Genomic DNA, 24,815 nt, shown 5'->3' on the forward strand with positions numbered 1-24,815 from the left:
TGATGCCTGGCCAGGTCTGCGCCCTCGAGAATGACGGCCTGGAGGGTCTGATGCTGGTCCTGGGGAAGACGTTTTGCTAGCACAGAAACTTTCTTCCAGAGCTCAGCTTTGCCCTCTGGCCATGTAGACTTAATAGTCCACAACATGAAGGGCTGCAGCTGCGAACTGGTAAAACCCTCTGGCCAAAGGAATTCAGGCGTCGCAGTTCTGGCTGTTGGGGTGCAGTGCTGTGCTCCTGGCCTGCCTTCTCCCTCACCACTGCTGCCTCAACTACCACACGCTCGTGTGCAGAGAGACGTAACTGAGCACATCCTCAGGGAGGATGTATTTTCTTTCAATTTCTTTTGACACAGGAGGAACAGTGTGGGGTGTCTGCCGTACTTTCTTTACCAGCTTGTCCAAGATAGGATGCAAGGGCATGGCAGCTCTATTGCAAAAGGACTTTTGATCCAGGTACCAACCAGTGAGACTTCCTGTTGACTCCTGGAATGGAATTAAGTGAAATCTGACCAGTTTAGCCAATCTTTTCAAGAACTGGGGGAAAGATGGATTTTCTGATGTGGAAGTATTATCTTCGTTTTGCTGTCCTAAAATGATAGGTAAGATCAGCCAAATCATCCTCTCCAGAAGAATCACAGGAACAACCCTCATCCCCGAGAGCAACACCTGGCTTCCAGCTGGCTGAGTCACAACCCACTGTTGTCAAGGTGGGGTGTGGGGACGCTTTCACAGGTGGATGATACTGGCTGTTCTGAGAGCGTTGGCAGCGGGGGCATTCGATTTAACTGCTTCATCCAGCGAGAGAGACAGCTCTGGAGGGCATCCTTGGTTCCAAACGCATCCTCGTCGTGCTGGAGCTCACCGAAGGATCTGCAGCAAGTTCTGGAGGTGGCTCTCGGGGTCTTGAGACAGCCTCAGCAATGAGGAGAGTGGATCTGGCCAGGACCAAGAGCATACCCAGAGATTCCTCCGATTGTAGTTCTGGTCCTGACACCAGGCGGAAGGGGTGGAGACTGGGACGCAAAAGTGCTTGAAGGTTGTGGCTTGTGTTCATGGGCTTGAAGCTTTTGGGTTCTCTTTGGTGCTTATGTGACAGTGCTGCTTCTGCTGGGAGCGTGTGTTGTCAGGTACTGCAGAAGTTTACTTTGGGGAGGCAACTCAGTTATTGGAGATGACAACAGCGGGTCCTTCTGCAGAGCCGCTGTCCTGAGCTCTGCCGCCAGGCCCAGTGGGGGTCTAGCGCTGGGACAGAGCCCTGGCTGCTGGTAGGGGAGGTGACCTGATGCTCGGTGGATGTCGCCTTCGCTGTCCCGCAGCTCGGCCCCTCAGGCCGCAGCTGGGCACGATGCTGCTCGGGGCCTGCCGCAGGGCCCCGAGGGCTCCCGGGGAACGCGGGCGGCACAGGCGCCGCGGCCCTGCGGGTCGCGGCCCGCTCCCAGACAGTGACACAACGGTGATGCTCACCGGCCACTGGGGCACCGCCCGGGCCTCGGGGAGACGAGCCCAGCCCAGCGGGGCCCGGGAACCCACCGCTCCCAGCGTACCCCGCGGCCACCCGAAGCCGGCGGGAACTACATCTCCCGGCAGGCAGCGCGCATGCGCGCGGGCCGGGCGGAAGCAGGCGGAGCTCCCGCCGCCGGCCCCGCCCCCTTTGCGCCGGCCGCCATTTTGTCACCGACTTTCACCCGCCGCCCGACGGGGCGTTTTTTTTTTTCTTAAAGGAGAAGCGACAGCCAAAAGCGGGCCCCGCCGCCAGGCCTCGCCGGAACCGCGAGCGGCGCCGCGGCCCCGCGGCAGGGAGCGGCCGCGCGGGGCGGGGGGGGCGAGCGGCTTCCCCTGCCAGGCCTCGCCCGCGGGGCGAGGGAACCCGGGGGCAGCCGGAGGGGCGCAGGCAGCGGCGGCGGTAGGGAGCCCGGCAGCGCCGAGGGCCGGGCGGCGGCCGCGCGGCGGACGGGCGAGCCGGGCGGCGGGGCCGGCAGAGCGGCAGCCGGAGGGGCCGCGCTCGGGTGGGCGCCGCTGCGGGGCCGGCCGGGGGGGGAGCGGGCGAGCGAGCGCGGCGGCCCCAGCGGCGCCTGCGCGGCGTGGCGCACGCTCGGGGCGCGCGGGGAGCCGCCCGCTGGTTGGCCGCGCGACAGCGCGGGGCCGGGCCCCGCCGAGCCGGGCCGCCCATTGGCCGGGCGGCGCGCGAGCGGCGGAGAAAGGCGGGAGGGCCGCGGGCCGGGGGGCGTGGGGCCGGGGGCGGGGCCGTCCCTCGCCTCCCGCCCGCGGATTGGCGGGCGCGGGGAAGGGGCGGGTTCGCCGGCGGCCCCGCGTGAAGGCGGGCGGCGGGCGGTGATTGGGCGCGGCCGGGGCGGGCGGGGGAAGGTTTGGCGGGAGGGTGGAGCGCGCAGCAGCCGCCGCGGCCCCGTCGCTCGCCGACCCGATGCCGGCGGGCATCGAGCAGCCGGGGGGCGCCGAGGAGCAGCCGCCCGCCCAGGGCCCGCCGGCGGCCGCAGAGAGGCCGCCGTCCTCGGGCCGCCGCCGCCCGCCGCCGCCGCCCGCCGCCGAGCAGGGGGAGGAGTCTGGCGGCAGCCGGGTGCTGAGGGGCGGCCGGGAGCGGGGCCGGGCCGCGGCCGCCGCTGCCTCGGCCGCGGGGGGAGCCGCCGCCGCCGCAGCCGCCTCCCGCCGCCGTAAGGCCGAGTATCCCCGGCGTCGGCGGAGCAGCCCCGGGGCCCGGCCCGCCGCCGAGCAGCCCGCCGCCGAGACGCCGCCCGCGGCCAAGAAGGCCCCCCGGGCCGGGTGAGTGCCCTGCGGCGCCGGGCTTGGCCCCCGCCCTCCGCGGGGTCGGGGCCGGGGGTGGGGGGCTGGCGGGCGGCCCCGTCCCGCTCGAGTGGCGCCTAGGCCCCGGGGTCCGCCTCCAGCCGCGGGGCGCCCCGCGCCTCCGCCTCTTTGTTCCGGGCCGGCCCCACCGGTCCCTTCCCAGGAAGGGCAGTGTCCCGAGCGCTGCTGCCCTGGCCGCCCTGCCTGCTGCACCAGACGTGCCTCCGGTTGTAAGCGGAACCGTGAGTGCCTGCTGCGCAGCCTCCTCGGGGATAGCTGCCGCCTTCCCGGGTGCTCCTTGCTGCCCAGCTCATTCTGCCTCCATACACCAAAAGTCTCAGTGAAGGAGGTGGCGGGATTTATTTTCCCGTGAGGAGATGACTGCATCTCACTGCTGCTTTATTTCTGGAGTAGGAAGCTAGCCACGTGCGTATGTACTCTTGGAGCCTTTGGTAACGTAGGTGATCTGCCGTGTTTTAACTGCAAAGCCCCTCTGATTTGGACAGGACTATTATGGGCAAGACTGGGCTGATGTATTCGTATAGTTTACCTAAGCTTTCTCTGGATGAAATAATCTGTGATGGTATAAGAGGTTGAAGCCAGCGATATGAGCACAAGGCAGCGGGTCTGTCCACAGTTGGGAATTAGGGCTCATTCTCCACACCATTCAGTTTCTTGTTTCAGCTGCCATGCCGCAGAAGCTGTCTCTTATGCTTGTCTCTTGTCTTTTTTCAGGTGCACAGATAAAGCAACTGGTAAAGGTAAGAGCTGAATTACTCCTACTGTTGTATTCCACCCAGAAAGTTAGGGCTTTCCCACGAAGGTAGCCAAACATCTGTTGGATCTTCCTTTTAAATAATACTTTGTTGCTTGACGACAAGCAGTTTCTTTCCAAGGTCTCTCTCAAGACTGTGGAGCTGCGGTAAGCTGCTGCTGATGTTTGCACGTGCCCAACGTGCAAAAACTTGTTCTTCCAAATAACCACTAGGGTATTACTTCGCTGTCAGAAGTTGAGACCACACCGCACCGCAGTTTGGCAGCTCTTGTTGCACAGTGGTCCCGAGTAGCTGGCAAAACCTGGGCTCGTGTCTGCTGCTGTCACAAATACAGGTGTAGGTCCTCAAGAGATGTGTGAAAGATACGTGGAAATAAGAGTATTCAAATATTTACACTTGTACTTTTCTAGCTTTAGGGGATGGTGAATTTTTTTATGCTTATGTGTTCAGGGATGAAAAAGAAAAGTTTTGACGGGGAGCGAGTAGCTTAATGGGTCTGATCAAGAAAGCCCGAGCTGTGGGGAGCTGCAAGCAGGAGCAGAACTTTTGTTCTTCCAGTGTGAACTGTGTGAACTCTGTGCATCTATTTAACAGCTTCTTGTACACGAGAAATGTTAGAGGGCTTTGCTCCTTACACAGTGATGACTTCTGAAACAGCTCCAAGTGAAAGGCTTTCTGTAGTGTTGGTTTTGATCTGGCACTGGAGAACTGCCACAGAATGAAGTAGTGAGGAAAGAAGGTTGTACACCCGTGCAAATGAATTCACCTTTCTGCTGGAGCTGTTCAGTTCTGGTTTGCAGGCCTTTGTGTCTTGAAGGCTGCCTTTATTCTTGTAATTGTTTAACGCTTTAACTTTGTTTATACAAGTCTATGGATTTATTTCATTTGGGTGTTGAAATCCATCACAGTTCTAGTGGCAAGGTGTATTTTTGCAGACCAAAGCAGAATTAACTGATGTGTGTTTAGCACAGACCCTGCTTGCGTGCGTTTAACTCTTACTGCGTAAGGGGTGGGCCGAGTATTGTAAGAGCTTCAGCCTTTTAGGTCAAAGCAAAGTTGCTGAAATGTGTAAAAAGGCGTGATGTTGGCACCTAATACGCATGTAGTGTTAACATCATGTTTTAATGGTGATTCTCAGTGTTTTGGATACCCTTAAGCAGAAATGTTCACATGACAGTGGTGGAAAACAGGCAGAATAGTCCTACTTTTACTCCCACTTTCTTGAGATGTGCTTGGGTACGGCAAATATCCGTCCGAAGCTTCCCAAGTTTGGTGGTGCTCTGCACTCTGGCCGTTTTAGACTTGTAGCTTTGGGCTCTTGAGTGATTCAGCTGTCCTTGAATGTGAGAGTGGAAAAAGTATTTATTAAATTTCTTGGTCTCTTTTTTTATGATTAGACTAGCAGCCAAAATGGATGGCACGAACATTTACATGGAAATTGGCACTGAGAAGTGATGACTACTTCTAGTCCAAAGGAAATCTGCCTTGGTGATTTTTTTGTTTTCTTTCTTGTTTGGTTTTTAGTCTTTAAAAATGCAGAAGCGAGAAAGCTGCACTTCTGTGTCCCAGCTGCACACTGGATGAAATCCTTGCTGTGTGTTTGTGCTTATTGGAGAAGACATGGAAACGCTGAATAAAGTGTCCTCCTCAGACAGATCATGCAGTATGCAGGAGAGAAGCTTCCCTCCTGCTCCCCCCTTCTTGGCCTTTAGCGTGAAATGTGTGAAGAAGCCTAATCAGGTGTAAGCAAACTGCAGCTTTCCTTGCACAGCAGGGTTTTTTGGTAGCTAGGAGTAATTCTGAAAGGTAAAATACCTTTCATCATTTCACCCCAGGATGGAGCTGGGTTGAGGAAGAAATCCAGTAAAGCTGCTGAGTGGTTCTGGAGAAGGGTTTGAATTTAGTGCTAGTGATTTACTGGCGTGAGTTCTGACATGGAATTTAATTCTACATGGTGATTTGCGTTATAATATTATCCTTACTGTAAAATACTAAAGCCAGTTTAGAATACTAAATTTGCATGAGCTCAGCCATAACTGTTAGCCTCTGTATACAGGGCAAATGGCCTGTGGAAGTGAGGTATACCTGGTGACATGTCCTGTGTACCTATCGGAGAAATAAAAAACTTGCTGCACCAAAGTTTATTCAGTAAGTGGTGTTGTCTTATGTTTGGGATTATATTTTGAAGTAAAGTCACCAGCGTTGCTGTTGGTAAAGAAAGCTTAGCAGTGATGGGCGTGATCATGGCTAAATTTGTGCTGTTGATTATAACCGAGTCGCTGTAACAGTGGAAGTGTCTCGCCAGGATTTACGTTCTCTGTATAGTGCCGTGGGATCAGAGGGCTTTTCTGCTCGTCCACTTGGGAGTGCAGGCACAAAGGTCTGACTGTGCAGGTCTGACGGGAAGATTGCTGGAAGGTTGAAGTCGAAGGTGTGTACTGTGTCAGAATTAGTCTGCGATTGTTACCATACTAGTGTGCACGAAGGCAGTTGCAAAGTCAGCCGTGCTGATTGTATTTCCTGTCTTGTCTGCTTAGTCATGCATTTGCAATATTTCCCTAATGTGTTCCTGTAGAAATATTAGTTACATAAGTAGAACATTTAATCTCAGTTTATAAATGAATTCATGTAGCTATAGTCAGACTGTGTAGTATAATTCACATTTGACTTCCCATGATGCTGTATATACTTGTGGAAATAATTTTCATTTTAGTTAGGCCTGAATAATTTTAATTATTGGAATATAGATTTAATGAATACACTTCATGTCCTGCCATCACTGGATTGGAAATTCACTGCTTGCTGTGACTCTTATTAGCAGTCAGACAAAACTTGCTTCTCCAATTTAATTTTACAGCCGAATCAATTTCTGACTCCATCCACCTTTTTGTAAGATTTTTACCTCTGCTGTTTAGTAACCACTTTTAAGAGTTTGAATGAAATCTTACAATCAATTACAGCTGAAAAAACAGGCTGTGAAGCTATTCTGGAGTAGTGGCTGAGTATAAGGAAGCCAGGTTTGTGCTCAGTAGTAGAGCCCCTGCCTTACTGTGTTCCCAAAACGTACGTGCTTTGTCTTCGAGGTTTTAGAGCTGCAGGTTGCAAGAAGGTTACTTCTTCCTCAGTGAGAAGAAAGAGGGTGGGATTGGAAGCATTTGTACTATTTGTGTTATGCCACGGATGAACACTCAGATTACTGAATCTCCGTCTCTAATGTTGCTCTGCCTGTGTCACACAGCTGAAACATACTCGATGTGGACCCTTTTTTATGCAAGTTATTTTTCTTGCATGTTTTCATGCAACTCTAGATTGGTATTGATGCTTTTTTGCAGTGATAAGAACAAGATCCAGTGTAATTCCTGAAGTGCACGTAGGTACACAGCTGTGTGGTAGTGCTCTTAAAAGGTGGAAAGAAGGGTTTGTTGGAGAGGTAAAACAGGGCCTTTATTTATGAAGCCTTTATTTACTTAAAAGCTGTGATCGAAAGTGATGTAGTGCCATGTGCATGGAGAGTCATCTCCTTGGAAGTCCGTTCTCAAAGCAAAGTTTTTTTTGCACAGCGTGGGCTAAAGGATAACGCCAGCAGTATTTACATATTTCCTCAGTGCATGGTTATAGAAACTGTGCGTTAGAAACAGTCATGTGTGGAATACTTTTGTTAGATATTCACACAGTTGGAGAACTATCTTGGTGATTTGTTCCGTGATAAATTTTTTTTCTCCAGTCTTTCCATATGAGGCTACTGTAATGCACTTTGTGGGTGGCTGTTATTGCAGCCGTTCTCTCACCACAGTGGCTTCCAAGCTGCGATTTGAAGGCTCAGGGGAGAGGGGAGGTCAGAGGGCTGTTTCTTCAAGGACCGTGAAAGGAAATGAGTGGGAAATACAAGCTTGCTCTGAAGCAGTCCGCTTTTAACTGCTAGAAAAACTGTAAGCTTCCATGGATTAAAAAAAGATTGGGAAAACATTAAGACTCTAGTTGGTTTTGTAGCATAGATAACTCACATTATACCTCATTATTTGTATTCTTAAAGCTTCATGCTTCTTTGGTAATGACTGCTTTCCCTTAAGACTTCGTCAGTGTTTTGAGAGAGAAATGTCATTACTTAAAATCAAACCTCATAAAAATGTGCTGAATTTAAATAACTCGGATTGCCCAAACCTACTTTCACTCCTACAAGGATTTTCCTGTGTCCCATATGTACAATTTCACAGCTCTTTGGCGGGGGAGGAGCCATTTGGATAGAGGTTTACACTAGGATTTTTTCCCTGAGTTTCATTTTTGTCTCTGCCATTAAAAAACTACATGTTCAGTGCCTTAACTGTTGTATGGTTACTATGTTAAATCTAAGTCACAGTCTGAGATGTATATATGTTGTGCATTTATTTTCATAATAAATGTTTTGTAACTTAATTCACAGTTTATTTTCCTTTCACTTAATTGTACATAGGTATTTTCTGAAAGCGTCTACTTGGCAGGGTTAGTAAGATGCTTTCAAATGCTTTATAAATTAAAGTTTAGAGAAATTGTTAGCAATCAACAAACTGTTAATTTGTACCAATAGAATGTTTCATTTTTCTGTACATCAGGGGTAAAGTGACATGGATATTTGTTACTGTTGTTATGTCAGAAAAAGAGAGGAATCTGTTACTGCAACAAGCTTACCTCTGAGCGGCAGGTTGAAAGGGGGTTGGTAAATCAAAGCTTGAACATCTGAACAAGCTGTCTGGTAAAAGTAGATGTGGAGTACCAAAGAACTCCCAGTTCTGAGAGTAATTGAGTGGATTTTTGAGCTGCCAGGATAGCAGGACTGGTGCCTAGCAATGCACTGGTTACAGAGGGCAGGCTGATGCTAAGTCTACGAGCTGTGTTGTAAGCAGCAGAAGCAAGTGGCTCTGCTTCTGGAGGGTTTCCATCCTTCATCCCCAGTGAAACCCGAGGACAGCAGTATCTCCCACCAGTGCTGCCGACTTTGCAAAATGGCATCTGTACTAGCTTTACTTCCGCACGCCTTTCCTGCGGGGAACGGTAATTCAGGTCTCCGTTCTCTGGCTACCTGCTTCTCTTTCCTGAAATACAGAGCAACACTGCATCTGCAAGCTGTTAGGGGAACGGGGGTGGACAGGCACAGCAGGATCACGCGAGGCCTGTGATGAAGGAACTGCTACTACTTCTTCAGGAAGTGAATGCAGTTGGTTTGGACTTTCTGCTCTTTGCAATGAGTAATTGATATGTGCCTGGGACTTTGTTTTCCTTCAGTGCTTGGAAAGAAAGTCTGGGAGGTGTCGGATGTGGGATATGCGTATTTACTGCTCAGGCCCTTGTCGGCTTGCTGTCAGTTACCCAGCCACGCTCTTAACACTTGCTGCATCCAGTGGTGTAAAAAAAGAAGCGGTAAGCACCCTGTTCTTGGAGCAGTGTCCTATAAAGAAAATGCTGTGGGACTGGGGAGTGAAGCAGCTGTAGATGAAGCAAGAAACAAAGCATGAGAAAGCGTGAGTGCCAGTCTCCGTGGCTTCCTGTGGGTATCCTGCCTGCAAAGTGGATTTATGATATAGGGAGGAATTGAGACTCAGAAGGGTAAGTTTATCTCCTGGTCTGGGAGACAGTGGACAAACTTTCATATTTATCTCTTTTGTTTCAGTTCGTGGCAATGCTGGTATATGTAGAAAAACGTGATACAGGTTCTGAGATAGATGCTTTTGCTGGTTTGGTCACCTTGCGTGCAGTGCTCCGGGGGCAGAGTTGGAGTGTGAATGAGAATACGTTTCTGCTGCACATCTGAAATGGGAATCTGTGCTGACTAGCGTGCTGAGTAACGATGGAGCATTACTGGGGTAAGCTCTGTTAAGAAGCAGAGCAGTGCTCAGAGTCTTGTCTTTTGTTTGCCTAAACAATTATAAGGGAGCTACAACTTTTTAGCTAGTTTCCTCCTAGATTTCCTTTTCTTGTCCCTTCTCCCAGTGACTGGTCTTTTCTTCACAAATTTTAAGGTTAAAGGACAGTTGGTGCCTCTTGTGTACCATCGCTCAAATCTATACATGTTTTCTGCCCTGGACACTGTTAAGTTTAAAGGTTGTTGGGAAGAATCAGCAGAATGGTGAAAGTACCTCAGAATGAAAGCTGTTTATCATTGACTGACTTAAGGGAGAGTTCAAGGTAGGAAGAACCCCAGGAGCCAAAAAATCAAAAGGATTGGTAAGACTTCAGAAAGTGGATTTTCCCCGTCTCTCTTGAATGACTTCCTGAGAGATGCAGGCATCCACGCAGCTCCCAAATCTAGCTTCTGCAGAGGCTACGGGATGAGGTAGGTAATGATTACCGTCAGTATTCCCACCAGGGAAGTGGTGGATTCCCCAGCATTGATCAGCAAGGTGCGGGGCCGTCTTGTCTAGACTGTGCTTTTGCCAGGAAAGGTTGGCCCGGATGATCCTTGAGGTCCCTTCCAACCTGGGTTTCTACGATTAATGTCAGTGCTGGAGAGTTGCAGGTGAGTGTGAGCATGAGGATGCTTCTTGGCAGACTCATTTTGCCAAGTTGTAGTTTCTGTTGCCCTCTCTCCATGAAATGTGATTCGGACAAAAACCAGCAGAGCTGGGTCTTAATCTGAGGTTGCATGTGGCGACTGGCCGGCAGACTCTGCCAAAAGGAAGGCATGTAATTCATTTTGCAGCAGCCGATCTGAGAAGCAAATGCTTGGTGCTGCTTTTTGCTTTGAGCTGGGGGTGCCTCACCGCTTCTTGTGCCTCGTATTCTTCTGTCCTCCTGCAGTCTTGAGTTCTTATGACCTGGTGTCTGTCACAACTGCTGACATTTGCTACGAAATAACAGGATGTGAGCCTATAATCCATTTTCTGTGCGTCTTCTGGGAGGACAGGATCCTTCCAGAGGGATTGTGGCTAGCCAGAGCTAGTGGTGTTGACAAGTTTATGTGGTTTTAAATGCAGAATTGACTACAGCCTTTCTAACTTAAATTTTTCCTATGTTTCAGTCTCAAGAGTTTCAAGCAGCATAGTTTTTGTTGGAAGAACAGAGCCCGATTATCTGTGATAGCAATGTTTATTCCCTCTATCTTGTTTCTCTTGCTTCTTTGTGCCATTAGCCAGATCCTAACTGAGGAGTGTGGCTTTCTGTGTAGAGGCGTTTGTGAGAGGAGAGGGGTAATCCACAGGATTCCTTCACAGGCTAAGCGTGATACCCAAGACAGGACTTAAAATAACGGTAAGGTCCCTGGGTAGTCAACCAAGAGAGGCAGGCATCTCCTAACTCCTTCCACTGGTGACAGAGACAGACAGGGGCAGTCGTGTTTCTGACCTAAATGCAGACACAAGTCCTGTTACTTCCTGCCTAACATCAGCAGTTTGGGGAGGAATCCTCAAACACAATTAAAATTGCAACGCCTCCAGTGACAGGCTTGTGATTACCTCTAATGCCAGGTCAGGTGTGTTAGACAAGAAGGCAGCAGGAGGAGGAAGTTCTGCTTTTGTCTCTAAGCCAGCTGCTGTCTCTGTATTTAGTGGTTTTTTCATTACCGTTTTGGTTTGGTGGTTGTTTTTTTGAGAGGCAGGCTGGATTTATCAGAAGGCTGTTTTTGTGAAGGAAAAAGGAAATTTAGGTGTGGGAAAGAGGTATAAAATTTATTAAAAATCTAGGACTTTTCTTGCAATCTTTTATTTTGGACAAAGCCTTGGTGAATGCTGATTCCAGCTGGTAGTGCAGCTGAATACTTTGCAGATACAAGTTTCCTGGTGCAGCTCTGACCTTTGCGTAGGGGCCTGTATCCCCTGTTGGGAGGTTCTAGAATTATAAGGATTTTCACCTAATAGCTCTATATTGCTTTATGAGATCTACTGCAAAGTAAATATTTGATGTTTCTCCTAACTATGGGTTTTTTTGGAGGTGCATAGGTATTCACAGCATGTTAAAATGCAATGAATCTGTTAGACAAGCATGCTGAAGTAGAGGAAGAAGTAAAAACGGAGAAATCATGGGGAAAGGCTTATTAAACACCTTCACTTCAGAGAAATGAAGCAAAATTGCTAGGTGAGTGGTGTGCTTTGTAGAAATGTATTCTGAGGGTGGTCTGTTTCAACTCAGTAAGTCTAATCTTTAAAATACTAGCTCTTGCTAAGAAATCAGTTGAATGCTCAATCTTCCAAGGGAATAAACCTCTTTAAACAGCAGCAGTGTGTGCTAACACTGGTAGCATGGTAGTGTTTGAGGGGGAAATTTCAAGAGAATGGTTTCAAGTGTCTTTGGATTCGATTTAGCATTCAAAAACATTGAGCATGTTCCCAATTAGGATTAAAAACATAAAGCAGTCATAGTTCACCTTGATCTGCTAAACCAGGAAGCCAAAAAGAAGGCGTAGTTCATGCCTGAAGATGAAGTGGACTTTATACATGCAAGACATCAGACTTAGTTGCTGTTTTACAACAAAATTGTGATGCCTCGCATCCTGTATTCCAGTCAGATTTTTTCAGTCAAATGTTGATTATTTCCATCCTGTTAATCAAGGACTAGGGAATGAGTCATGCGAAGCAAACTACATGCTAGAAGTAAAAGGATCATTTGGTTCAAAAGGCTTGATGCAAAATTAGAGATTTCAGGTTGGGAGGCACCTCAGGATATTTCTGGTCCCACCTGCTGCATAACATGGATTCAACACAGAGTCCACATCATGTTGCTCAGGGCTTTCTCCAGTCAGGTCTGGGCAAGCTCGAGAAGTGGGCCCATGGGAACCTCATGAGGTTCAACAAGGCCAAGTGCAAGGTCTTGCACCTGGGTCAGGGCAACCCCTGGCTGTGGGATGAAGAGATTGAGAGCAGCCCTGCAGAGAAGGACTTGGGGGTACTGGTGGATGAAAAACTGGACATGGGTCAGCAATTTGTGCTTGCAGCCTAGAAAGCTAGCGGTGTCCTGGGCCACATAAAAAGAAGCGTGGCCAGCAGGTTGAGGGAGGTGATTGCAGCCCCTCTACTCTGCTAAGACCCCACCTGGAGTATTGTGTCCAGCTCTGGGGTTCTTGGTACAAGAAAGACATGGACCTGTTAGAACAGGTCCAGAGGAGGCCGCAGAAATGTTCAGAGGGATGGAATGTCTCTGCTATGAGGAGGGGCTGAGAGAGTTGGGGTTGTTCAGCTCTGGGGAGGCCTTATTGCCACCTTTCAGTACTTAAAGGGGGCTCATAAGGAAGATGAGGACAGGCTTTTTAGTAGGGCCTGTTGCAACAGGACAAGGGCCAATGGTTTTAAACTAAAAGAGGGTAGATTCTAACTAGATATAAGGAAGTAATGTTTTACAATGAGGGTGGTGAAACACTGGAACAGGTTGCCCAGACCGGTGGTAGATCCCCCATCCCTGGAAACGTTCAAGGTCAGGTTGGAAGGGCTCTGAGCAACCTGATCTAGTTGAAGATGTCCCTGCTCATTGCAGGGGGGGTTAGACTAGATGACCTGTAAAGGTCCCTTCCAACCCAGACCATGCTAGGATTCTGTGGAGGCTGCACAGCCTTGCTGGGCCCCTCTTACAGTTCTTGACTATCATACTCTTGGGGAAAAATGCTGTTCCTGTATGCAGTCAGACCTCCCTGTTTCACTAGATGACCCCTGCCCCTCATCTTCCTGCTGTGCACCTCAGCAAGGAGGTTTGGTTTGCTTGAGAGCCTGTCTGTATACTGTAAGGCTGCTGCTGCTTCCCCACAGGGTTTTCTGTTCTCCAGGTGGACAAGTACTTTTCCCTTGGCTTGTCAGGTTTTGTGTTTCAGCCCCTGACCGTCTTGGTGGTCCCCCTTGGACTTGCTCAGACATGTTGACAACCTTCTTGTGGTGGTAGTCCAAAACTGGAGGGGGAATCCAAATGTCTAACAAGTGCTGAGTAAAGGACGTTAACAGTGTCCCTCTGTTTCCTGGCCCTGCTCCTGTGAATGGCCCCTCAGATGCTGTGGGCTTCCCTCACTGCCAGGGCACACTCCTGGCTCTCGATGTGCAGTTTGCTCTTCGCTGGGACTCCCAGCATAGCAGAGCTGCTCCCCAGCCAGTCCTTAGAGGACTGTCTGCTGCCTTTGCCAGCAGATGCTTGATAAATTCCCAGGCATCTCAGTGGTGCTGCTGGCTGGTGCTTAGGCAGCAGAAACCCACCTGAAACTAGACAGCAGTGCAAATGTATTTGGGTAAAAAGGAGTGGGTCAGAGCTTAGCCTAGAGCACAGGCCCTGCGGAGCACTCCAGGTGGCTTTGTGTACTAAAGCAGTGGCAAACCTGGAGTGCTGAGTGTAGCCAGCTGCTTGGAATTAATTTCTTCAGCACATTGTGACATTTCAAAAGGCATTTGAGTTCATTAAGGCCTAGTGTCACAGCAAGCACCAAAAAGTGAGATCAGGCGAACTGTACTTGGGAATTTTGGTTTTTAAGGGATGAACTTGCTCACATAGACATTTCAGCCAGTTCTGTTATCTTGCCAAAACATATCTGGAGATCAGCCATAAGCCAAAAAGAAACCACCTGTAGAAGCTATAAATGAGTGCAAAGACCTCAGGCTAACAGTGCTTGTGATGCTTTTTGCTGTAGCATAAGACCAGAAACATCCAGCTCAGATTCCTCAGGGTTATTACCAGGTGTACAATTCTGATTAAAGATGTGTTTGGGGGATTCTCCAAATGTGACTTTTAACGTGGTCCAATTTTGAAGCTAGTTTTCATAAAGCAGTTGCTGAGGTTTATGAGTGTCTATCTTGTAGTGCTTAGGGGAGATCAGAGCCAGCAAATAATCATCTTAGAAGACTTTATCAGAGGGAAATGTAAGCTGTTTTCAAATATTTGTGTCTTTACTTAGAGACAGTAGGAAATGTGATGAGAGTTTGAATGAAGGCTTGCTGAGCTGTGTCCTGTCTGGCTTGGCAGAGCTACACTCCAAATCTGTAAGAGGTAGTGGCTTCTTCGTCAGAGCAGATGGGGGCAGTTAGGCTGTTCAACATCGTGCGACAGAGAGGAGTGTGAATTAATGATAGAATTAATGATTTTTCTTGCTATTAAAGAGGTTGCAATGGGTGTTTCAGATCCCAAAGAAGAGAAGGAAGAAGAGGAAGTTTCCAGTGTCCTCAGCCATGGCTCTCCCGTCAGCACAGCCAGGCCAAGCAGAAGCTGGCGCAGCAGCAGGTCAGCCACTGCGGCCCGCCAGCGTGACACTGAGAATTCACGTGCCTCCAGATCCAAGACTGGTTCCCTGCAGCTTGTCTGCAAGTCAGAGCCAAACACAGACCAGCTTGAATACGGTACGTGGGAAGCCCTGGCATGAAAGTGTCTGGAGATAGTCAGGTCTTGGGAACCTTTGAAGGGAGCTGGATGTGGGCGTAACTTTGTGAGCTGTATGCAGACTGTGGCTGGTACAGGCGTGGTGCTTCTTGGTCATGAGTACCTTCTGCCACCAGCACTCCTGGCACTGAATGTCAACGGAGGTATCTTGAGACAGATGAGCTCACTGCAGCGAACACAGATTGAAACCTAATGGTGACTTTTCCTTTCAGAGGTCACAGAAGAGCATCGGTCTCCAGCTGGAATCAGGTAGGAAATTTTATTTTGTGGTATTTCTTCCTGTGTAATGTCTCATGAAGGGAAAATAAGGGCCTGAGGTGTTTTTTTTTAAAAAAAAAAGTGCTTCTTTTGAAAGATTCTATGGGATGGATAGTAGCTCTGTTTTCATTCAGTCCCGGACCTTTGTATTTTCAGTCCGGATTGCAGATGGACTGCAGATGTCAGGAGATACTGTAGAGAAATGGGCAGTGAGATTTGATGTGGGCACTTCACCTGGTGGCTTTTTTTCCTCAGGAGAAGATGCTGTAGTTAGGTGGGTTCACAAGAGGAGACTGCTCTGCCTAGCCTGCCTGTTTTGGCTGGCGTCATGCTCCTTAGTCAGAGCAAGCTGTTAGCTTTCCCCAGTCATGCTGAATGAGGAAGTGCTGTGTAATAGTGTCTTTCCCATCCCAGGGGATGATGCGTGAATATTCTTGCCGTAGTGCTTAGGCTGTTGCTGCTAGTCCTCTGTTCTCCTTTCTCCCAGCAGTGATGATGAGGAGATGCTCATCAGTGAGGAAGAAGTTCCCTTCAAAGATGATCCAAGAGATGAAACCTACAAGCCCCACCTAGAGAAGTATATTAGATTACGTACTTACTGTGTTTTTAGACCAAAAAAAATTGTGACATCTTAGTTGAATAAGCTTAATTTGACTGTCAGAACCTGTGCTAGCTGCTAAGGTGGAATGGCTCCCATTGGGCACACTGTTATCTAAATATTGCCCACAGCTATCAGGACTGTTCTTCTCTAACAGGCTAAAGCCGTAGAGCCCTGCTGGCTGCTGGGTTCTTCCTTAACCCTTGTTCATACTTCTGCTTAGAAGTAGGACTTGATAAATAGACCTGAACTTGGATCCAGTTTTTGCTTAAATATTTGAAAAAGCAGACAACGGAAAGAATATTGGAGTAATATGTTGTATGTGTATCTTTGTAGGGAAGCACCAAAGCAAAGGAGAAAAGCTAGCAAGGGGAAGGAGGAAAAAGAGAAACACAAAGAGATTAAAGTAGAAGTGAAAGAAGAGAGTGAGTTTCAGGAAGATGAAGAACCGCCAAGGAAGTGAGTACAATTCTGCAGTTATATGTAGCAGTGTGTATTGTATATTTTGCATTCTTGCTAGTGTGCAACCATGTTTTGTTGTCATTGGCTTCCCCTCTCCTCCTCTGGGCCTGAAAGATAATAGGGCAGAACCTTTTGTTCTGATACTAGGAAGCAGAACTTCTCTCTCGTACATGTTTGGCAAGATAAAATAGTTGGTATTTTCATTTAGTTTAAGTTGAGGGGTTTTTCTCCATACTGTGGTTTAGTCAGCCTACCTGGATATGGCCAGACAGTGTGAAATACTTCGCAGCATTCTCAAAACTAGTTTCTGTTGTGATGACTGAAGTGGATTAGACTGTATTAGAAAGCCAGTCAGAGAAGGCAACATCTCTTCTGTTGTGTGCCTGGAGGCAGACACGGGAATACTTTGTACGTGTCATGTGGTAAGTGTCCTCTTTGTATGTCTGGGACTAACATACCAGAGCTCAGAAAAAACAGCTGTGTCTTCTCTCCTTTTGGAGAAATAAAAGAACAAGCTTGCTACCTAGGCAGTCACTACTGCTTTGAGTGGAGACTCAAAACCTTTGGGTATGCTGTCACTGGAACTCAACACTGAAGCTTTCCTTCTGGCAGCTGAGGTAGACTGGATTTATGTGTCTTGTCAAAGCCATCCTTTGGTAAAAAGCAGTTTTTGTGCTTTTAGCTCCTCTGAGCAATTGGAACAAACGGGGCTCCCTCTGCTGGTCTGTGGCATGGGGCTCTGCACGCCTTCGTTTTCATTTCTCTTGCTGTTTCTAAGCTGTTGCAGAGCTGATTTACACTGGAGAGGAGTACGGATGCTGACATTTTGAGAAGTTTATTTTTTCTGTTAGAAATGGCTTTCTGAGGCTGGTGGTTATGTTGTTTGGATCAGACACTACTTTTGTGCATAATAAAACCTGTGCCTCTTCTGAAGGCTTTGGCTTGAATGCTGAGCGCCTGTTCTGCATGTTACTAGCATGGTCTTGCTATCAATAAAGATGTCTCAGTACAGGCTAGAAAAGATTTCCATCAATTCACTCTAAGGGGCTGCAGCAATATGATCAGTCAGGCACAATGTTCTGGGCAGAGGCATTGCTTGGGAGGGTGCGGTTTACATGTAAGCATGGCTCTGCTCAGACAGAGCATGGATTTTTGTCTTGGCAGGTGTGTAAGCTGCTATAGTTAATTCAGAGGACTGTAAAATGACTGCGAGGTCATTAATCCTGTTCTTCCCAGTCATGCAGATTGGTGTTCTTCACATGGTATGAAGTGCTACCCAGCAGAGCAGAGGAAATAGGGTGCACCATCAATTCTGGACTGTGTTGGCAAAATTACATGTTTATAAAAAATGCATTAGGAAATGGGAGGAGTCGTGAGAGCAAACCACATGAAGCATTTATTTGTCAAGAATCTTGCCTTCCTCTGAATCTGCCTCCAACTTGCACTCGATTGATTTTTCTAGAGCTTGCAGTTGATGAGACAATAGCTTGCTAACTGTCTGCGGCAGAAGCTTACGAGACCAGAATCTTGTGTGCTGTTGTGCAGCCTGGAGAGGGATGAATTTAATAAGGTCACAAGTTGTTTGGGCAGTTGCAGGTTTTTAAAAGAAGAAATGTGGAGTGTGTGATGCCTGGTTGAGGAGTTTTTAAAATAGCCCTTCCTCGCTCCATTGTGGCAGGAGAGTTGGCAATTTCTGACCGCAGCCTGTCGGGCTGTGGGTGTCTGATACCTGTTTACTGGTATCTGCACAGTTGTGAATAGTGGGCTGAGACACATCTGAGCGAGGCAACCGTGCTCAAAAATGTGTTGTATGCTAGACCTAGCAGGTAGTCACGCAACCGCAGCCTGGCTGTCTTGGCAGAGGCAGGGTGATTTGAGGTCTGCCACATGCCACCAAATGTCATGCAGAAAGAAGTGTCACCCAGGTATCAGCAGGGAGCGGTCTTCTGTGTGATGTGGCAGTTCTGCAAAATGCAGGGACAATTTGCATGGAGGCCTGATTACTTAACTTCTTTAGGGAACCTGCCCGTCTATTACAAGAGCGTTTCCTTAGAAACTCTTCAGGCGTTTTGACCCAGAGCAGGTGGCAGACTTGCCAGAGCAGCTGACTTGCCGGGTGCAGTGTTACTTTTCAGCCTAAAAGTGTAGAAGAGTTCTGTAGTATTTCTTATAGCATGCTCCTGCTTTATAGCATACACTTCAAAAACTCTGCCCACTACCAATGTAAAGAGGCTTCTTTCAGTTCTGTTTCTGTAACCCTGTTACAGGAGAGGAAGGAGGAGAAAGGATGACAAGAGCCCAAGGCTGCCCAAGAGAAGGTAAGTGGTCCCCTCTACTCGGTTCTGTTCTGGAGTCTTGCTTCCCTTGTGTCCTACACAGAGATGTTCATTGTCTCAGAGCTATCTCGCGCAGTATGGAGATCTGCCTTAAAGGGGCGGGGTGGGGGATAGCAGCATGCCTTGCCTTCCCTCCTTTCCTTCCTCCTTCTCCCTGTAGGTGTGGGCTTGATTTCTTCCAACTGAACCAGCCCCGCCTCCCCACTTCTGAGTTGATCCCTAGCCTGGCCATTGCCCAGCGATAAGGTCCTGGGGTTTTCTCAGCTCTGGGGAGAGCCCTCAAGTAGTGCTAGGAGTGGAGGGAACTCTTGGACAGAGCCTCCACCAGCATAGCTCGAACAGGAATATTGGAGCATAATCCTGTGCGCTCACATCACTGAGCTGCACTCACGCTCGTTTACCTTGCTGCTGCCCTGGCTTCAGATGCATCAGCTAACTACTTCGCCCTTCTCCTTGCTGACCTCTTAGGAAGAAGCCTCCGATACAGTACGTCCGCTGTGAGATGGAAGGCTGTGGCACAGTCTTGGCTCACCCACGTTACCTGCAGGTTGGTTGACTTTTCACCTCCCGAATGACATGTGTGTGGCCAGGGAAGGGCCGTTTCGAACAGGTAGCCGATCCTCCGCTGGCACTGAAGTACTCCTTTCTAATGTCTTTCTGTTAGACTTAATTGTGGCCACTTGTGGCCACGTGTGTCTCTTACCTGTCATGTTGCTAGATGTCCACATTTGTTTGGCTTTCTTCTCTCAGTGGAGATCAAAGCCTTTGTGTTCATGGTATAAGGGTGTCTTGTGAGTGATTGAAGTCTGGTGACCTGCTGGGGGCCATCTGCAGTCAATGTGTCTCAGCTGTTCTCTTAGCCATGTACAGAGAGAGTCTACAACCTTTCACTCTTCCTTTATAGCATCACATAAAGTACCAGCACTTACTGAAGAAAAAATATGTGTGTCCTCATCCCTCCTGTGGTCGGCTCTTTCGACTCCAGAAGCAGCTCCTGCGGCATGCCAAACACCATACAGGTACAGGGAGGTGGGAAACAGATACAAACTCCTCCTCAGGTCAGTGAACAGAGAGGGGAAAAAATGGAAAAGCCTCTAGGACTTCTGGGGAGGGTGAAGCCAAGGCAGCTGGCATAGATTTGCAGCAGCAGCAGGGTATTAATTCCTTCTGGATTACCATCTTTTAAGGAAATGAAAGAAATAGGCTGTAGAGCTTTTAATTCACCCCCTGGCAAGTATCACTCAGGGGTTCTGTAGAGGAATAAACCAAATCAAGCTTTATCCTAATTTGCCAGTCCTTCAGTATTGGTCAGAATGGATGATTAGCTCTTAGGAGAGTCTTAATCATGCCTTAACTCTCCAGATCAGCTGCTGTGGTGTATTGTGGGACGCCTCCTCCTTTGCTATGCCTGCTGGCTTCCCAGCCCTTCTAGTTCTGCTGCTTCTTGGGCAGCTTTACCTGCACCATGTGAGAGCTGGAAAAGGGAGCAGGTCTGTGGGAGAGTAATGCTCCAACTGGTGTTGCTTTTTAGATCAAAGGGATTACATCTGTGAGTACTGTGCCCGGGCGTTTAAGAGTTCTCATAACTTGGCGGTGCACCGAATGATCCACACGGGCGAGAAGCCCTTGCAGTGAGTACCTCTGCCTGTCTCTTGATCCCCTGCTTTGAGGGACCCTTGGGTACAGCTGTTCTGGGGCTGCACCCAGAGCAGGGGCAGCTCTGAAGTTGGGGCTGGAGCCTGTCTCTGGTGTCCCAGCTCTCCTTAAACACGCACCTGCAGGAGCGTTTGAGCTGCCACTTGTCTCGCCTGCTCCTTGAGGCGGTGACTCAGTCGAGATCTGAGGAACATAAGCCCTCTGTAAATAAAACTGGAAGAGCTGGAGCTACAGTGACACCCCATTTTAGTGGGCCCCTGCTGTTTTCCTGGGCTGCCTCTTGCTATTGCTGTCTCCCCAAGTGTGTGGGGTGTCCCTTTGTTGTGACCTCCTCCTTTTTCCCCCTCCCAGGTGTGAGATCTGTGGATTCACCTGCCGGCAGAAGGCTTCCCTCAACTGGCACATGAAGAAGCATGATGCGGACTCCTTCTACCAGTTCTCCTGCAACATTTGTGGCAAGAAATTTGAGAAGAAGGACAGCGTGGTGGCCCACAAAGCCAAGAGCCACCCCGAAGTGCTTATTGCCGAAGCACTGGCTGCCAACGCGGGTGCCCTGATCACCAGCACCGACATCCTGGGCACTAATCCCGAGGCCATCGCGCCGCCCACCGACGGGCAGGGCCTCCCCCTCCTTCCCGACCCCCTGGGAAGCGCTGCCCCGGCAGATTGCCTGCTGCTGAACCCCGACGGGATGCCGAAGACGTACTGCGGTGGGGCAGAGCGCGTGAGCCTGGTGGCTGACGGCAAGCTCTTCGTGGGCAGCGGCAGCAGCGCAAACCCGGAGGGGCTGGTCATGAACACAGAGATTCTGGGAGCCACCACAGAGGTGCTCATCGAAGATTCAGACTCCACTGGACCCTAGTGGGTGGGGAGCACGTGGGTGCTGGGACAGTTTGGACTCTGTATTTAAAAGGAGGAAAAAAAAAAGAGGCACTTACTGAAAGAGAGAAAAGTTAAACAAAACTTACAATACTAGTAAATAACCGAAGGGTCTGCTCCCCTCCAGCGTGGATCACAGCACATCCTCTCTCCCAAGCACTTCTCTCTCTCCCACTGCTCCTTTGTAGAAAGGGGCACATGCTGCCATTACCAGAGCAAGTTGGATTGAGCGACGGATTTCCCCAAGGGAGGGGAGACTGCTGAAACCCTTTGCTCTACCCCAAAGCAGATGCCTTTCTGGCTCCTTGACGTGGCCCCTCTCACAAACTAGAAAGCATTTGATGTGCTCTGGACAAGTTTCTTAGGACTCCCTCTCACCCCTGGTCCCAACTTCTATGCATCGCTGCACTCTGGTCCTTGCAGTCTCATTCTTTCCCCCGGGGCTGGGAGTTTGGCTTGGCACTTTAGGCCCCCTCAGCAGGGTGAGCTGTGAAACAGCGCACGTCCCTCTCCCCACCACGCTCCTCTGCTCCAGCTCTGGCAGGAAGTCGAGGGAACGCCCTGGCTCATAGATCATGTTTGCTTGGAGAGGCCCGGGGGCTACGGGAGCCCTGCGTGGGAGAGGCAAGGAGGAGCATCCCAGTTTGACGACAGTAATTTGCACTTTGAACATGCTTCGTTTTTGTGTTGTGGTAACAAGATTCCTTATTTATTGATTAAAAAAGGGTCGGTATTTTTTAGTTATGTTCTTAGGGGGTGGGGGCAGAAGGTGTTCAGGCTATTTCCCAGTAGGCTCCTTGGCCCTAGTGAGCGGCAGGGAGCACATCGTGCCATCATAACAGCAGCTGGAAGAGCTGAGGTGAAGGCAGCGTTGTGGAGTCAGATGTCTCTCGCAGCTTTTCCAGAGTAGAGGGAGAGCCCCTGGAGAAGAGCCCGTTTGCAGTGGGAGTCTCTGCAGCAGCGTTTTAGCAGGAGGATGAGGTGAGTGATGGAACAGCTGGCTGTTGTCTCCCTCCCTCCCAGGTCGGCGTGAGCTCCTTGCATTAAATGCTCTTTTTGCCTCCCCCTTGCTCCCTAGCCTTTCGGGGAAGAACGTCATTAGTCAGGAACTTTGTTCTCGTGACTTAGGACGGTTGTGAGCTGCTTGCTGCTGGGGGATGTTGTCATCTGACTCTGCCTCTCCTTTCCAGGTCTAGACATATACAGAAGCAGGGACTGGATGTGGTTGTCTCAGGCTTGTTTATCCAAGGCAATAGACTGACGCAGGACTAAGGGGCTGTCGGCTTCTCTCCCTGCCCCCATTCTGGGGGGAGGGTGTTGTGCAGCCATGTTCTCAAAGCTTCGCTCTTCTGCTCAAGCACCCCTGCTTTCCCTGGAGTGTGGCGGTTCAAGTGTTGCCTGCTGGTGTAGTGAGGACAGCTCTGAGCCCTTGGAAAAGCTTACATAGAGTATGATGTGTCTGCTATGGAGACTTGGATCTTTTTTTGCTCTTATCTGAAACTTTGTGTGGAGATTCAGTGGCCTTGGATTCGTAGTGTTTTTGAAAGAGGTGAAGAATAACCTGGGCTTTTTGTTTGTTTTTTCAGTTGGGTTTATGTGGTTGGGAGCAGAGCTGAAGTATCTTGTCTGAGCGCAAGATCAGCTAAATTGGTCTGTAGGACACAGCAGTAGTTTGGCGAAATCGAGTACCTGGGGTCTGGAGAATGGCAATAAAACATGGGAGTTTAATTGGAAGCTTTTTCCAGGAAACTTACTCTGAACACCCACTCTGTCCCCTGTGCTGCCTGGAAATCCAGCTATGGCCCAAGCCTGACAGCATTTATTGGGCTATTTGTCCTGATTTGCCCCCTCCCTTCCCCCCTTACACTGATACCTTTGTCAGAACAAGGTGAAACACTTCTGGTGTTGGGGCGGTTCGTGGCTGAACAGTTTGCAACCCTGTTGTCTTGTGCCCTGGATGTGGGCATCCCACGTTCTTGCACCGTGGCAGCAGTGTGGCTCCCACGCCTGCAGGAGATGTGTCCAGCCATGCCTCTCCTGGAGAGGCTCCTGAACGCAGGTCTCCTGGGACAGTGCACGTCAGGTCTGTGGTGGTACGGTGTTAAACTAAACCAGTTTCTTCACTTGGGATGATCCAGTTTCTTGCTTGGATCAAATCGTTGTGATTTCCAGCAGGAAGCTTTCGGGTGGCCATCCGGTCCCTTCCCCTTGCAAACTGAAAAGCAGCAGCACAATGAGACTTGTTCAAACCCAGCTCTGATGGTTTCACCCACCAGCAGTGTGGGTCTTCTGTCCGGGGAGGCTTGGGGCTGCCCAAGCTGCCTCGTGTGGTGGCCTGCTCCCTGGCCTGGATGCTGGCCGCCGGTAGCAGCTGCGCTGGTGTCGCGGGGGTTGGCTGCGTCGTCCCCAGCGCTCGCTGTAGACCAGCCATGCTGCTGGAGCTGCTTCCCTGCCCCTGTGCCCGGTGGGAGGCGCAGAGCGGGCAGAGCCTTGCACAGAACACTAAACGGAGAGCTCGGGGTTTTGTTTTCTGAGGGATGGCACGATAAAATGCTTTTGGGTCAGGGGCTTGCTCACCTCTGGTGACGCAACGCTTGGCACCTGGCTGGGAGGTGAGGCAGGCTGCCTTGTCCAGCTCATTTGTTTCCCAGCCTGGACGCCTCCGCCAGTCCCCGCCTTGTCCTTCCATGCACACCTCTCGTAGCTCTCCTTTTTCTTTTTCTGGTCTCGGCCAGTTGCCTGTCTGTCCTCTAACCGCAGCCTGCTAACCCCTGATGCAGGAGAGACTGGCGTAGCTCCCTTCCCACTCCTCTTTGAAACCCTAAAACTGACACAGCCCTCCTGCAGCTCCTCCTCCCTTTGATGTCTCTCCTTCACTCGCATGCAGTTCGCTTCAATAAATTATTGTAGTAGTTTGCAATAAACTTTTTTGTATTTTTTTCTCTGTATTTATTTTTTTTTTCTCCTCCCGGGGAGGGAATGAGGGGGCGCAGGGCCCTTTGTCTGCTCTCTGCCCCCCGCAGAGCTCGCGGGTGCTGTGCCCGGCGCGGGCAGGGGCCTCTCCGTTGGCCCCGAGGCGCAGGGTTTGGGCCGGGGGGGCTGTGCCAGCTGGAGGTGGGGGGCTCTCGGAGCCCAGCAGCGCTTTCTGCAGTAGCCACCAGGTGGCAACGATGCTGCTGGGTTGGCCACCGGCCCTGGAGCTGGGGCAGTCCCCCCAGCCAGTCTGGGGCAAGGCTCTGTGTACTGTGACACTAAAGGGAAAGTGCTTTTCAACTCCTGTTTTCTCTCTTAATCTGGGTAATACATAACCAAAATAAACGTACTGAGGAAAAACCAAACCAGCTAAAAGGGCTGTTTTTGTCTTGGTGCATGCAGCTCACCTGTGGCGGGTGGCCGGCATTACCCTGGGGTGGCTGGGTCCTCCTCCCCTGCCCGCAGGACCCCCCTGCGAAAGGGGGGTTAGGCCTGGGGGACCCTGTCCCTTGCAGCCGTGGGGGAATAAGAGGGCTGGAGGCGGCCGGGCCGGGCCCCTGCAGCCTTCTGTCGGGGTTCAGGTTCCAGCCCAGCCTGCGGCCGGTGCTGGGGCTCCAGCCTGGGGGCTGCCCTCAGCCCCTCACGGGCCAACCCCCGGCGCTCTGCCCTGCTCCGGCCCCAGCCCGCTGCCCGGGCTGAGATGTTGAGCAATGTCCTGGCTTTGCTCGCCTCTTCCCGGCAGTGGTTTCCCGCGCTCTGGCATGAGCT

The 24,815-nt window shown here is 50.2% G+C and overlaps 1 protein-coding gene across 2 annotated transcripts; it reads left to right on the plus strand.

Moving 5' to 3' along the window:
- The first annotated feature begins 2,180 nt into the window (after positions 1–2,180).
- On the plus strand, positions 2,181–24,013 carry ZFP91 (ZFP91 zinc finger protein, atypical E3 ubiquitin ligase). Of its 2 annotated transcripts, none has more exons than XM_074885179.1 (11): positions 2,181–2,778; positions 3,535–3,560; positions 14,630–14,845; positions 15,098–15,134; positions 15,631–15,720; positions 16,078–16,200; positions 18,471–18,521; positions 19,008–19,086; positions 19,444–19,558; positions 20,071–20,170; positions 20,547–24,013. In XM_074885179.1, the coding sequence occupies exons 1-11, from the start codon at positions 2,423–2,425 to the stop codon at positions 21,055–21,057; spliced, it is 1,704 nt and encodes a 567-aa protein (XP_074741280.1). In that variant the 5' UTR covers positions 2,181–2,422; the 3' UTR covers positions 21,058–24,013. The 2 variants fall into 2 exon arrangements, with proteins under 2 accessions (XP_074741280.1, XP_074741281.1); XM_074885180.1 differs by having other exon boundaries at positions 2,189–2,778; positions 15,634–15,720.
- Positions 24,014–24,815: the final 802 nt, after the last annotated feature.

Source organism: Strix uralensis, chromosome 15, assembly GCF_047716275.1.
Source record: "Strix uralensis isolate ZFMK-TIS-50842 chromosome 15, bStrUra1, whole genome shotgun sequence".
Lineage (NCBI taxonomy): Eukaryota > Metazoa > Chordata > Aves > Strigiformes > Strigidae > Strix > Strix uralensis.

What these genes read in the sequence shown, in the direction of transcription:
- ZFP91 (XM_074885179.1), top strand. Translation starts at nt 2,423, where the DNA reads ATGCCGGCGGGCATCGAGCAGCCGGGGGGCGCCGAGGAGCAGCCGCCC. An exon ending in TACAAGCCCCACCTAGAGAA is followed by an intron (nt 15,721 to 16,077) that starts GTATATTAGATT and finishes GTATCTTTGTAG; the next exon opens with GGAAGCACCAAAGCAAAGGA. An exon ending in GCATGCCAAACACCATACAG is followed by an intron (nt 19,559 to 20,070) that starts GTACAGGGAGGT and finishes GTTGCTTTTTAG; the next exon opens with ATCAAAGGGATTACATCTGT.